Source organism: Ylistrum balloti, unplaced genomic scaffold (assembly GCF_031769215.1).
Source record: "Ylistrum balloti isolate Yb309-2 unplaced genomic scaffold, AGI_CSIRO_Ybal_v1 Utg370844, whole genome shotgun sequence".
Classification (NCBI taxonomy): domain Eukaryota; kingdom Metazoa; phylum Mollusca; class Bivalvia; order Pectinida; family Pectinidae; genus Ylistrum; species Ylistrum balloti.
Window position 1 is genome coordinate 165,940 of NW_026782486.1, and position 15,758 is coordinate 181,697.

At 36.9% G+C, this 15,758-nt stretch overlaps 1 protein-coding gene across 1 annotated transcript in view; it reads left to right on the plus strand.

Moving 5' to 3' along the window:
• LOC132559041 (3-phosphoinositide-dependent protein kinase 1-like) overlaps positions 1-15,758 on the plus strand; it is a 49,162-nt gene extending 33,404 nt beyond the window's left edge. Inside the window, exons 7-16 of the mRNA XM_060223648.1 lie at positions 901-1,010; positions 1,874-1,979; positions 2,812-2,880; positions 3,749-3,845; positions 9,184-9,201; positions 10,383-10,429; positions 11,349-11,463; positions 14,868-14,965; positions 15,191-15,245; positions 15,657-15,758. Coding sequence (XP_060079631.1) covers positions 901-1,010; positions 1,874-1,979; positions 2,812-2,880; positions 3,749-3,845; positions 9,184-9,201; positions 10,383-10,429; positions 11,349-11,463; positions 14,868-14,965; positions 15,191-15,245; positions 15,657-15,758 — 817 coding nt within the window. The remainder of the gene's footprint in view (positions 1-900; positions 1,011-1,873; positions 1,980-2,811; positions 2,881-3,748; positions 3,846-9,183; positions 9,202-10,382; positions 10,430-11,348; positions 11,464-14,867; positions 14,966-15,190; positions 15,246-15,656) is intronic.

The window sequence follows — 15,758 nt, forward strand, 5'->3', positions numbered from 1 at the left end:
CTTACTAGGTGATGTGGACTCTTATTTTGAATGAGCAGTGAGTCTAGGTCCATTGGTCCAGAGAGATGGAGCCCAATAGGGGATATGAGCAAATTCTTTAAAATCCATCTTTGGTAGGAATGTCAGGCTTCTGTCCAAATTTGGTCTGAAACATTTTAGGGTGAAGAGGAGAAGCAATTTTGTATAAATGATCAGTCTTGGCCCCCTGGGGCTTGAGGAAAGGGCCCAGTATGGGAAGAGTGCAATTCTTTAAAATCTCTCATCAGTAGGAATGTCAAGATTCTGTTACAAAAGTTGGTATGGAACATCCGAAGAGAAATCAACTTTATGTAAACAGTGGGTGTCAGACCCCCGTGGATAGAAGAGATGGGGCTCAATAGGAAAAATAGAAATCTTTAAATCCTTGTTTATTCTGTAGGAATGACAGGATGTCTTTCAAAATTTGGTTTTAAGTATTCTTGGGTGAAAGAGACTTGTATAATTGGTTTCACTGATCTGGTGAGGGTAGCAAGTTGAGAGATAATAGATGAAATAGATACAAACCATGTAAAATCCTTTTCCTTTATTTTGGAAAAAAGTTCAGCCAAACTAAGCCAGATGAGTGATATAGTCCCTGTAGGCCTCTTGTTTTTTTTGTTATTGTGCATCCTTGTTTTCTCAATTGCATCCATTCAGATATCTTTTACATAGTAACATCTTATCCCCAGTTTGCTCATCTGCAATAAATGTAAATAAATGCACCTATATACATGGAGGCAATTGCTCCAGGAAAACACAAAGTTTTATTGACATTTTCAAAAGATGAAGTGTAATTATAAAATCTATGTTATTATCACTGATTACTGATTTACTGATTGAGAAAAAAGAAGATGATGTCAACTGTTCTATTTCTTGTGACAGAGACTTGAAGCCAGAAAACATCTTGTTGAATGATGGAATGCATATACAGATAACAGATTTTGGAAGTGCCAAGATATTAGATAAGCAAGAATCAACAAACAGTGGACCAGGTAAAGGATTTTTTAAGAATCTTATCTAAAAATTGAAGCATATTATACATACCTCTTAACACACAATGACACCAATCTACTTCTACGTTTTGTGTGAACTTATTTTGGAAATATATTTCACAATCCAGCCCTCCTCGGTGACAGATAAGTGTCCCTGAATAAGTCAACAACTACCTTACCAGGTACATATCACAATCCAGCCCTCCTCAGTGACAGATAAGTGTCCCTGAATAAGTCAACAACTACCTTACCAGGTACATGTTACAATCCAGCCCTCCTCAGTGACAGGTTTAGTGTGTCCTTGTATAAGTCTGCAGCTTGTTTACCTGGTGAATTTCACAGCCCTCCTCAGTGACAGATTTAGTGTGTCCTTGTATAAGTCTACAGCTTGTTTACCTGGTGAATTTCACAGCCCTCCTCAGTGACAGATTTAGTGTGTCCTTGTATAAGTCTACAGCTTGTTTACCTGGTGAATTTCACAGCCCTCCTCAGTGACAGATTTAGTGTGTCCTTGTATAAGTCTACAGCTTGTTTACCTGGTGAATTTCACAGCCCTCCTCAGTGAGAGATTAATTGGGTTTCAGATTCTGAGCTCAGTCTTATTGTCTCACTGTACCCTTCCCTTAAACAAATATATCTCAGAATCATGAAGCAATGATTTTTTCTATGTTTCGGTGAAGGGCTGTAAACATTTTTGAAAAAATGACCTTGACCTACTGGTTTTCACGATGGAGTTTCTTTAAATAACCAGTGATTGTGACTGTGAAATAGTACAACAGCAACATCTAGAATTTTACCTCATCTAGCACCTCTTTCTTGTATGGGTTGTATTCAGTTATAATTTATATTTGTTCTTCTGAAAGAACCTTCCCCGGAGCCTGGAAACCAACCCAAGAGGAAGAATTCTTTTGTGGGTACAGCACAGTATGTGTCGCCAGAAATCCTGACCAGTAAAACGGCTTGTAGCAGGTAAGAACACTGTAAAAGTGCAGTATATAACACTTTAATATGCATGTTTATCTGTCTAGTTGATCACCATGTATAGAGCTTTTTGAGAAGCCAAATCAGTTAAGATCGCTTGGGTTTGGTTTACTTGATATCTCAAAACGGCTGACAATATAACAGATTGGATTTTTAGATTTGTTATATGTATCTTCCACAAGCTTTATTCAGGAGCGCACACAAAAGTTTAATCATTTCAATTTTAATGTTTATGAGTATCATGAAAATCATTTTTATTTATCAAAAGTTTGTTTACTTCAGCTGTGAAGAGCAGGGCACATTGACAGATATATTGTAATGTTTCTGCGGTGATAATCTCTCCTCGATACTCCAACATGGAACATGTCATGGCAAAATTGAAGGTTCTATTTGCAACCCATTGTGGACAAGACAAAAAGACTATTTTGCAATCTCAAGGTAGCATAATGGTAAATTGTTAGGACTTTGAAGATGGATTTTATTCCTTTGTAATCTTTGAAAGAAGTGTATCAGCCCGTGATTGGCTTTTTTTTTTCTCCTGGAACCAATCAAATTATTCTGCCTATGCCTTCAATTTTGCCATGACATGGTCCAGGGGTGCAGAGAATGAAAGGATTGTAACCCTTGGATCAGGTGATATCTGATATGTTTAGATGTTATTTTTACTTGATTATCACTTTTTATATTAAAGGTAAGTAATATAGACAACAAGCTGATGAACCTGAGATGTAATTACATCTACTTGTGGTTTCATTACTGCCATCATCTTTTGAAATTCTCTGTGCCCTTCAAAATTGACATATCTTTTTTGCTTTTCCAGCTCTGACCTTTGGGCTTTAGGCTGTATTATTTACCAGTTGTTATCTGGACTAGTTCCTTTCCGTGGAGGGTAAGTAGTTGAAACATAACTTTTTTCAGCTTTTCTTGAACACCATCACATCAAGGGTCTTGATATTTAGTGAAAAGGGATAGAGAGCTGTAAAGATTTCCTGATATCTTGATATACTTTAAAACTTAAATTACAAGGTCAAAGGGTCAAATATGTTAAAATCTTTAAACAACTTCTTCTTAATAACCTAAAATCCCAGGTTGCTAATATTGAGTCTGTAGTATGCTGGGAAGAAGAATAGGTTTTCAAGTTTGCAGAATTGTCTTAATGAACCAACAGTGTCTGTTATGTAATCTGTAGAGTAGGTGACCAATTTGCTTTAGGACCTCTTTCATATATATATAGGTCAATATAGTCATATGGACTTATGTCATAAGTTTCATATGTTGGTATAAAAAATTTAGAATCTACTTATAGGTGTGATAAAGCCTAGATTTGTGATATTTTGCTAAGGGTAATGATGGTTCCTCATATCTCTTGACTTTAAAGGTCACAGAGACTTCTTGTTCATCTGACTTGAAAGGTCACAGGGACTTCTTGTTCGTCTGACTTTAAAGGTCACAGGGACTTCTTGTTCATCTGACTTTAAAGGTCACAGGGACTTCTTGTTCATCTGACTTTAAAGGTCACAGGGACTTCTTGTTCATCTGACTTTAAAGGTCACAGGGACTTCTTGTTCATCTGACTTTAAAGGTCACGGAGACTTCTTGTTCATCACTTGAGTTTAGATCATTGTTATGTAACCTCCTAGCTGTTTAATCTTATCTTAACGCTGGAAACAAAAGTATGCAGGAGAATGAGGTCTCATCAGAAAAAAGTATCACAACCAATCAGAACCAATAAAAAATTTGTTTCCTTCTGTTTTTAGACATGAATATCAAATCTTCCAGAAGATTATGAAACTAGAGTATGAGTTCCCAGATGGTTTTAATCCAATAGCAAGAGATTTGGTGGAGAAGTTATTGGTAAGTTCTATAAAATCTGTTTTCCTGATTTCTAATTTATGTCCATGTCTAATCATATTACAACCATACATACAGGCATTTCCAATCCAGAGACAACATTTAAGTACCTTCTAAAAATTATCCATTACCAAGTTGCCTGTATGAGACTTTTGTGATTTTAGCACTTGTCCTGATCCTGTATCATACAAGATTTTAGTGACCCGACATCACTTGTCCTGATCCTGTATCATACACTGTCTATAGTGACATCACTTGTCCTGATCCTGTATCATACACTGTCTATAGTGACCTGACATCACTTGTCCTGATCCTGTATCATACACTGTCTATAGTGACCTGACATCACTTGTCCTGATCCTGTATCATACACTGTCTATAGTGACCTGACATCACTTGTCCTGATCCTGTATCATACACTGTCTATAGTGACCTGACATCACTTGTCCTGATCCTGTATCATACACTGTCTATAGTGACCTGACATCACTTGTCCTGATCCTGTATCATACACTGTCTATAGTGACCTGACATCACTTGTCCTGATCCTGTATCATACACTGTCTATAGTGACATCACTTGTCCTGATCCTGTATCATACACTGTCTATAGTGACCTGACATCACTTGTCCTGATCCTGTATCATACACTGTCTATAGTGACATCACCTGTCCTGATCCTGTATCATACACTGTCTATAGTGACCTGACATCACTTGTCCTGATCCTGTATCATACACTGTCTATAGTGACCTGACATCACTTGTCCTGATCCTGTATCATACACTGTCTATAGTGACCTGACATCACTTGTCCTGATCCTGTATCATACACTGTCTATAGTGACCTGACATCACTTGTCCTGATCCTGTATCATACACTGTCTATAGTGACCTGACATCACTTGTCCTGATCCTGTATCATACACTGTCTATAGTGACCTGACATCACTTGTCCTGATCCTGTATCATACACTGTCTATAGTGACCTGACATCACTTGTCCTGATCCTGTATCATACACTGTCTATAGTGACCTGACATCACTTGTCCTGATCCTGTATCATACACTGTCTATAGTGACCTGACATCACTTGTCCTGATCCTGTATCATACACTGTCTATAGTGACCTGACATCACTTGTCCTGATCCTGTATCATACACTGTCTATAGTGACCTGACATCACTTGTCCTGATCCTGTATCATACACTGTCTATAGTGACCTGACATCACTTGTCCTGATCCTGTATCATACACTGTCTATAGTGACCTGACATCACTTGTCCTGATCCTGTATCATACACTGTCTATAGTGACCTGACATCACTTGTCCTGATCCTGTATCATACACTGTCTATAGTGACCTGACATCACTTGTCCTGATCCTGTATCATACACTGTCTATAGTGACCTGACATCACTTGTCCTGATCCTGTATCATACACTGTCTATAGTGACCTGACATCACTTGTCCTGATCCTGTATCATACACTGTCTATAGTGACCTGACATCACTTGTCCTGATCCTGTATCATACACTGTCTATAGTGACCTGACATCACTTGTCCTGATCCTGTATCATACACTGTCTATAGTGACATCACTTGTCCTGATCCTGTATCATACACTGTCTATAGTGACATCACTTGTCCTGATCCTGTATCATACACTGTCTATAGTGACCTGACATCACTTGTCCTGATCCTGTATCATACACTGTCTATAGTGACCTGACATCACTTGTCCTGATCCTGTATCATACACTGTCTATAGTGACATCACTTGTCCTGATCCTGTATCATATACTGTCTATAGTGACATCACTTGTCCTGATCCTGTATCATACACTGTCTATAGTGACCTGACATCACTTGTCCTGATCCTGTATCATACACTGTCTATAGTGACCTGACATCACTTGTCCTGATCCTGTATCATACACTGTCTATAGTGACCTGACATCACTTGTCCTGATCCTGTATCATACACTGTCTATAGTGACCTGACATCACTTGTCCTGATCCTGTATCATACACTGTCTATAGTGACCTGACATCACTTGTCCTGATCCTGTATCATACACTGTCTATAGTGACCTGACATCACTTGTCCTGATCCTGTATCATACACTGTCTATAGTGACATCACTTGTCCTGATCCTGTATCATACACTGTCTATAGTGACCTGACATCACTTGTCCTGATCCTGTATCATACACTGTCTATAGTGACTTGACATCACTTGTCCTGATCCTGTATCATACACTGTCTATAGTGACCTGACATCACTTGTCCTGATCCTGTATCATACACTGTCTATAGTGACCTGACATCACTTGTCCTGATCCTGTATCATACACTGTCTATAGTGACCTGACATCACTTGTCCTGATCCTGTATCATACACTGTCTATAGTGACCTGACATCACTTGTCCTGATCCTGTATCATACACTGTCTATAGTGACCTGACATCACTTGTCCTGATCCTGTATCATACACTGTCTATAGTGACCTGACATCACTTGTCCTGATCCTGTATCATACACTGTCTATAGTGACCTGACATCACTTGTCCTGATCCTGTATCATACACTGTCTATAGTGACCTGACATCACTTGTCCTGATCCTGTATCATACACTGTCTATAGTGACCTGACATCACTTGTCCTGATCCTGTATCATACACTGTCTATAGTGACCTGACATCACTTGTCCTGATCCTGTATCATACACTGTCTATAGTGAGCTGACATCACTTGTCCTGATCCTGTATCATACACTGTCTATAGTGACATCACTTGTCCTGATCCTGTATCATACACTGTCTATAGTGACCTGACATCACTTGTCCTGATCCTGTATCATACACTGTCTATAGTGACCTGACATCACTTGTCCTGATCCTGTATCATACACTGTCTATAGTGACCTGACATCACTTGATCCTGATCACTGTAGTCATACACTGTCTATAGTGACCTGACATCACTTGTCCTGATCCTGTATCATACACTGTCTATAGTGACCTGACATCACTTGTCCTGATCCTGTATCATACACTGTCTATAGTGACCTGACATCACTTGTCCTGATCCTGTATCATACACTGTCTATAGTGACCTGACATCACTTGTCCTGATCCTGTATCATACACTGTCTATAGTGACCTGACATCACTTGTCCTGATCCTGTATCATACACTGTCTATAGTGACCTGACATCACTTGTCCTGATCCTGTATCATACACTGTCTATAGTGACCTGACATCACTTGTCCTGATCCTGTATCATACACTGTCTATAGTGACCTGACATCACTTGTCCTGATCCTGTATCATACACTGTCTATAGTGACCTGACATCACTTGTCCTGATCCTGTATCATACACTGTCTATAGTGACCTGACATCACTTGTCCTGATCCTGTATCATACACTGTCTATAGTGACCTGACATCACTTGTCCTGATCCTGTATCATACACTGTCTATAGTGACCTGACATCACTTGTCCTGATCCTGTATCATACACTGTCTATAGTGACCTGACATCACTTGTCCTGATCCTGTATCATACACTGTCTATAGTGACCTGACATCACTTGTCCTGATCCTGTATCATACACTGTCTATAGTGATCATGTATCATACACTGTCTATAGTGACATGACATCACTTGTCCTGATCCTGTATCATACACTGTCTATAGTGACCTGACATCACTTGTCCTGATCCTGTATCATACACTGTCTATAGTGACCTGACATCACTTGTCCTGATCCTGTATCATACACTGTCTATAGTGACCTGACATCACTTGTCCTGATCCTGTATCATACACTGTCTATAGTGACCTGACATCACTTGTCCTGATCCTGTATCATACACTGTCTATAGTGACCTGACATCACTTGTCCTGATCCTGTATCATACACTGTCTATAGTGACCTGACATCACTTGTCCTGATCCTGTATCATACACTGTCTATAGTGACCTGACATCACTTGTCCTGATCCTGTATCATACACTGTCTATAGTGACCTGACATCACTTGTCCTGATCCTGTATCATACACTGTCTATAGTGACCTGACATCACTTGTCCTGATCCTGTATCATACACTGTCTATAGTGACCTGACATCACTTGTCCTGATCCTGTATCATACACTGTCTATAGTGACCTGACTTCACTTGTCCTGATCCTGTATCATACACTGTCTATAGTGACCTGACATCACTTGTCCTGATCCTGTATCATACACTGTCTATAGTGACCTGACATCACTTGTCCTGATCCTGTATCATACACTGTCTATAGTGACCTGACATCACTTGTCCTGATCCTGTATCATACACTGTCTATAGTGACCTGACATCACTTGTCCTGATCCTGTATCATACACTGTCTATAGTGACCTGACATCACTTGTCCTGATCCTGTATCATACACTGTCTATAGTGACCTGACATCACTTGTCCTGATCCTGTATCATACACTGTCTATACTTGTCCTGATCCTGTATCATACACCTGACATCACTTGTCCTGATCCTGTATCATACACTGTCTATAGTGACCTGACATCACTTGTCCTGATTCTGTATCATACACTGTCTATAGTGACCTGACATCACTTGTCCTGATCCTGTATCATACACTGTCTATAGTGACCTGACATCACTTGTCCTGATCCTGTATCATACACTGTCTATAGTGACCTGACATCACTTGTCCTGATCCTGTATCATACACTGTCTATAGTGACCTGACATCACTTGTCCTGATCCTGTATCATACACTGTCTATAGTGACCTGACATCACTTGTCCTGATCCTGTATCATACACTGTCTATAGTGACCTGACATCACTTGTCCTGATCCTGTATCATACACTGTCTATAGTGACATCACTTGTCCTGATCCTGACTGTCTATAGTGACCTGACATCACTTGTCCTGATCCTGTATCATTCACTGTCTCTCCTGACATCACTTGTCCTGATCCTGTATCATACACTGTCTATAGTGACCTGACATCACTTGTCCTGATCCTGTATCATACACTGTCTATAGTGACCTGACATATAGTGACCTGACATCACTTGTCCTGATCCTGTATCATACACTGTCTATAGTGACTTGACATCACTTGTCCTGATCCTGTATCATACACTGTCTATAGTGACCTGACATCACTTGTCCTGATCCTGTATCATACACTGTCTATAGAAAAACAAAGAAATATTGTATTTGATATTGCCATTTTAAGGTTTTTGTTGTATAGAAAATGTCTTTGTTACATGCAGTTGGAAGTGTGTGTATCATACACTGTCTGTACAGGTGATTGAACCATCACTTGTCCTGATCCTGTATCATACACTGTCTATAGTGACCTGACATCATTTTTTGAGGATATTGATTGGACAAAGTACAGACTTACTTAGAGAGTACTCTTCTTTTCTTGTTTTCATTACAGTACAAAGTTTTTGTACTTTTAAATATAAAAAGTATGAAAAAAAACAAAAGCAAAAATCAAATATCCAGACAGCACTAGTTATATACAGTAGAAACTCAAAATTCAAGGGACCGTGGAAAATATTTTGACATCTGAATCTCGACTCAAACAAAGGTTGATATCAATTTCTTGATGTTGATTACAGTTGAATGAAGCAGGGCTATGATAGCACTTTTTTATTGTTTATTCATTCAAACAGCAAAGCATGTAACAACAACTCCATTCAAATACATATGTACTTATGCCATTCTGTCCCGTACACGTGTACACTACCCTTTTAGGCCAAGCATATATAGATCATATATTTTACAGAATAATGAAAATATAATTTGCTTTTGATATGCTACTAGAGACAATGTATGAAGTTACAGATCAGATTGATATGACTTTGTTATGAATGAAGACAACAAGTTTCAACTGTATTATTCAGACAACATTAGCTTCTATCTCAGATTTAGCACTAGTTTGTATGTAGAGTTAAATGTTATCTAGAAAACATTAGCTTCTATCTGAGATTTTAATGTTATCCAGACAGCACTAGTTTTTATCTCAGACTTAAATGTTATCCAGACAGCACTAGTTTTTATCTCAGACTTAAATGTTATCCAGACAGCACTAGTTTTTATCTCAGACTTAAATGTTATCCAGGCAACACTAGTTTTTATCTCAGACTTAAATATTATCCAGACAGCACTAGTTTTTATCTCAGACTTAAATGTTATCCAGACAGCACTAGTTTTTATCTCAGACTTAAATGTTATCCAGACAGCACTAGTTTTTATCTCAGACTTAAATGTTATCCAGGCAACACTAGCTCTCCAAGAGTTAAGTGTTATCCTGACAGCACTAGCTCTTTAAGTGTTAAATGTTTTCCAGACAGCACTAGCTCTTTAAGAGTTCAATGTTATCCTGACCATTTGTTATTTTTTTTATCAAGATATGGCACATTATTATGCTCCAATATAAATAAAAAAAATTAGTACAGTCGAGATATTCACATATTTGTTTTTCTGCTTTCCTGTAGCCTGGCCTTTCTGATCGGAGAGTAGCAGAAATTATTACGGATACTGTGTAAGTATTTCATTGGTGTCCTTAGCCATGTATAAAAAAGGACTGTGACAGGAAAATATTTATAGTTTTGATATACTTCCTGGAAACATTTCATGTCTACAATATTGATTGTGAGGGGTTGTTGTTTATTCTACTACACAGCAAGCTTATTACCAGGTATGGACATATTGCTTGCTCATGACAGGGTTATACTAGACAACTTTATTGGTTCAGCAGGGACAAGCTATAGGAGACACTATATAGGGGACACATGGTTCAGAATAGACCTAGAGAGACATGATGCAGTGGAGACACAGCTGTAGGGGAGACATGGTTCGATGGAGACACAGCTGTAGGTGAGACATGGCTCAGTTGAGACACAGCTGTAGGGGACATGGCTCATTGGAGACAACTGAAGGGGACATGGCTCAGTGGAGACACAACTGTAGGGGACATGGCTCAGTGGAGACACAGCTGTAGGGGACATGACTCAGTGGAGACATAGCTGTAGGGGAGACGTAGTTTGGTGGAGACACAGCTGTAGGGGACATGGCTCAGTTGAGTCGGACCTATAGGGGACATTGCTCAGTGGAGACAGCTGTAGGGGACATGGCTTATTGAAGACAGACCTATAGGGGACATGGCTTAGTGGAGACAGACCTGTAGGGGACATGGCTTAGTGGAGACACAGCTGTAGGGGATGTGGCTCAGTGGAGACACAGCTGTAGGTGACATGGCTCAGTGGAGACAAGTGTTAATGGACACACAAATATAGTAGATACTTGACTATAAAAGACACATGATCATAAGAAATGACATACTTTGTGAGCTATATTATGATGAGAGAGACAGTTGTGACTGACATAAAATCTAAGGAGACATTTATTGAAGAGGAAAATAGGTAACTTACTTAATCACCCTTATTTACAATCTATTAAAGGATCTCGGACGACGAGAGGAAATCATTGATTGAAACACAAGCAAAAGAAAATGAATATCACAAATTTGTGGAAGGCAACCTCATTCTGAAACAAGGTCTTGTAGATAAGAGAAAGGTTTGTATGTTTGTGAGTCTTAAAGACTTCTACATTAAGTGATAAATAATATCCTGATATCATTGAGATTGAAACATTATTGTATGGATGTACATCACCCCTTTTAACACAGTTTATTTAACCATTTATCACATTCCTTAGGCTTTTTCATGGCAGTATCTAGAAATTTAGAATTCAAACCCTCATATTACTTAGAATTGAACTATAAACAACAACTCTGAAACAAGCTATTGGCTTATAGTAATCAATCTTGTTGGCCTAGATTGAAGCACATAACAGTCTTATTGTGGGAGAAAACCAGAGTATATGGGGAAATCTTCCATGATCTAATACATTTCACATCAGGGAATCAAGCATTGATTGCCAGGACAACGATGCCTAACCCCATCACCCTAAATGGGAGTGTGGTCTAATAAGTAGATAGGTAGAGCTAAGAACTAACTTTCATCTGTGAAACTTTATTGCAATAAAACTTTTTACATATCATTCATATAAGATGCTTGACCTAATATAGACAAATGCTAATCAATCTTACACAAGTTCATGTGTTTTATTATACCTTATATTCAACCATACAAAGTTCATGTGTTGTGTTATACCTTACAGTCAACCATACAAAGTTCATGTGTTGTGTTATACCTTACAGTCAACCATACAAAGTTCATGTGTTGTGTTATACCTTACAGTCAACCATACAAAGTTCATGTGTTGTGTTATACCTTACATTTAACCTTTCAACCATACAAAGTTCATGTGTTGTGTTATACCTTACATTCATGTGTTGTGTTATACCTTATATACAACCATACAAAGTTCATATGTTGTGTTATACCTTACAGTCAACCATACAAAGTTCATGTGTTGTGTTATACCTTACAGTCAACCATAGAAAGTTCATGTGTTATGTTATACCTTACATTCAACCATACAAAGTTCATATGTTGTATTATACCTTATATTCAACCATACAAAGTTCATGTGTTGTGTTATACCTTACAAAGTTCAACCATACAACCATACAAAGTTCATGTGTTGTGTTATACCTTACATTCAACCATACAAAGTTCATGTGTTGTGTTATACCTTACATTCAACCATACAAAGTTCATGTGTTGTGTTATACCTTATATTCAACCATACAAAGTTCATGTGTTGTGTTATACCTTACAGTCAACCACACAAAGTTCATGTGTTGTGTTATACCTTACATTCAACCATACAAAGTTCATGTGTTGTGTTATACCTTACATTCAACCATACAAAGTTCATGTGTTGTGTTATACCTTACATTCAACCATACAAAGTTCATGTGTTGTGTTATACCTTATATTCAACCATACAAAGTTCATGTGTTGTGTTATACCTTACATTCAACCATACAAAGTTCATGTGTTGTGTTATACCTTATATTCAACCATACAAAGTTCATGTGTTGTGTTATACCTTATATTCAACCATACAAAGTTCATGTGTTGTGTTATACCTTACAGTCAACCACACAAAATTCATGTGTTGTGTTATACCTTACAGTCAATTATACAAAGTTCATGTGTTGTATTATACCTTATATTCAACCATACAAAGTTCATGTGTTGTGTTAAAACTTACATTCAACCATACAAAGTTCATATGTTGTATTATACCTTATATTCAACCATACAAAGTTCATGTGTTGTGTTATACCTTACAGTCAACCATACAAAGTTCATGTGTTGTGTTATACCTTACATTCAACCATACAAAGTTCATGTGTTGTGTTATACCTTATATTCAACCATACAAAGTTCATGTGTTGTGTTATACCTTACATTCAACCATACAAAGTTCATGTGTTGTGTTATACCTTACATTCAACCATACAAAGTTCATGTGTTGTGTTATACCTTACATTCAACCATACAAAGTTCATGTGTTGTGTTATACCTTATATTCAACCATACAAAGTTCATGTGTTGTGTTATACCTTACATTCAACCATACAAAGTTCATGTGTTGTGTTATACCTTATATTCAACCATACAAAGTTCATGTGTTGTGTTATACCTTATATTCAACCATACAAAGTTCATGTGTTGTGTTATACCTTATATTCAACCATACAAAGTTCATGTGTTGTGTTATACCTTACATTCAACCATACAAAGTTCATGTGTTGTGTTATACCTTACAGTCAACCATACAAAGTTCATGTGTTGTGTTATACCTTACAGTCAACCATACAAAGTTCATGTGTTGTGTTATACCTTACATTCAACCATACAAAGTTCATATGTTGTATTATACCTTATATTCAACCATACAAAGTTCATGTGTTGTGTTATACCTTATATTCAACCATACAAAGTTCATGTGTTGTGTTATACCTTACATTCAACCATACAAAGTTCATGTGTTGTGTTATACCTTACATTCAACCATACAAAGTTCATGTGTTGTGTTATACCTTATATTCAACCATACAAAGTTCATGTTATACCTTATACCATACAAAGTTCATGTGTTGTGTTATACCTTATATTCAACCATACAAAGTTCATGTGTTGTGTTATACCTTACATTCAACCATACAAAGTTCATGTGTTGTGTTATACCTTACATTCAACCATACAAAGTTCATGTGTTGTGTATTCAACCATACAAAGTTCATGTGTTGTGTTATTATATTCAACCATACAAAGTTCATGTGTTGTGTTACAAAGTTCATGTGTTGTGTTATACCTTACATTATTCATGTGTTGTGTTATAACCATACAAAGTTCATGTGTTGTGTTATACCTTATATTCAACCATACAAAGTTCATGTGTTGTGTTATACCTTACATTCAACCATACAAAGTTCATGTGTTGTGTTATACCTTATATTCAACCATACAAAGTTCATGTGTTGTGTTATACCTTACATTCAACCATACAAAGTTCATGTGTTGTGTTATACCTTATATTCAACCATACAAAGTTCATGTGTTGTGTTATACCTTACATTCAATACAAAGTTCATGTGTTGTGTTATACCTTATATTCAACCATACAAAGTTCAAAGTTCATGTGTTGTGTTATACCTTACATTCAACCATACAAAGTTCATGTGTTGTGTTATACCTTATATTCAACCATACAAAGTTCATGTGTTGTGTTATACCTTATATTCAACCATACAAAGTTCATTGTGTTGTGTTATACCTTATATTCAACCATACAAAGTTCATGTGTTGTGTTATACCTTATATTCAACCATACAAAGTTCATGTGTTGTGTATACCTTATATTCAACCATACAAAGTTCATGTGTTGTGTTATACCTTATATTCAACCATACACCAGTTATTCTTTAAGTTTTTATCGGTTTTATCTGTAACACATATATAAAGTTATATTTACTTAACATCATGCTTATACATTTTCAGGGTTTGTTTGCACGAAGACGGATGTTTCTATTAACAGAAGGTCCACATCTTTACTATGTTGATCCAACAAATAAAGTGTTAAAAGGCCAGATACCTTGGTAAATAATTTCTGCTTTTTATTAAAAACAGAATATGAAAAGAGCAATGATCTAATAAGGAAATATACAGTGATTGAAGACATTTAGTTCCATCGATGAAATGATAATCTGAAATATGATTACATTTGTCTGTATTTTCTTTAATAAGAAAATTACTGATATCTGCATGGGAGGTTTTTTGCCTATCAACATTAGTTACAACGTACTAACTTTTATCTTTTGTAGGTCAAAAGACTTGAAACCAGAGGCTAAGAATTTTAAAACATTTTTTGTACATACAGTAAGTATCCGGTTGGGCATTTAAGTTTATGGCAAAATGAAATGCAAACATTTTAAGCAAAAATAAGGCCATATTCTTATGTAAATATTCCACTTATAGAACTTAATGGTGATAAGGATTGAATTCCTAGAATTGTCACAGATAAAGTCTTGTGCATGTTTTATCTTCTTTGTAAATATTGGACTTCATAGGATTTTTTGATGTGTAGAAAAACCTGTTGAAAAGTCATTGTGAAAAGTTAGGTGCAAAATAGGGAGGCAAGAAAAACGATCTAATATCTGATAATCGTAGTTCAGTATTCGGTAAGGTGGAATCATTATAAATACAGTGTTGACTGCAAAGTGAATAGAACATATTTTAAATGAAATTTCAAGTTGAAGCTAACTTTACTTTCATTTTTTTCTCCAATAGCCCAACCGAACATACTACCTGGAGGACAAGAATTCAAGGTCACAAGACTGGGTGAACAAAATAGATGAAGTATGGCAGACATACTATGGTACAAAATCCTAG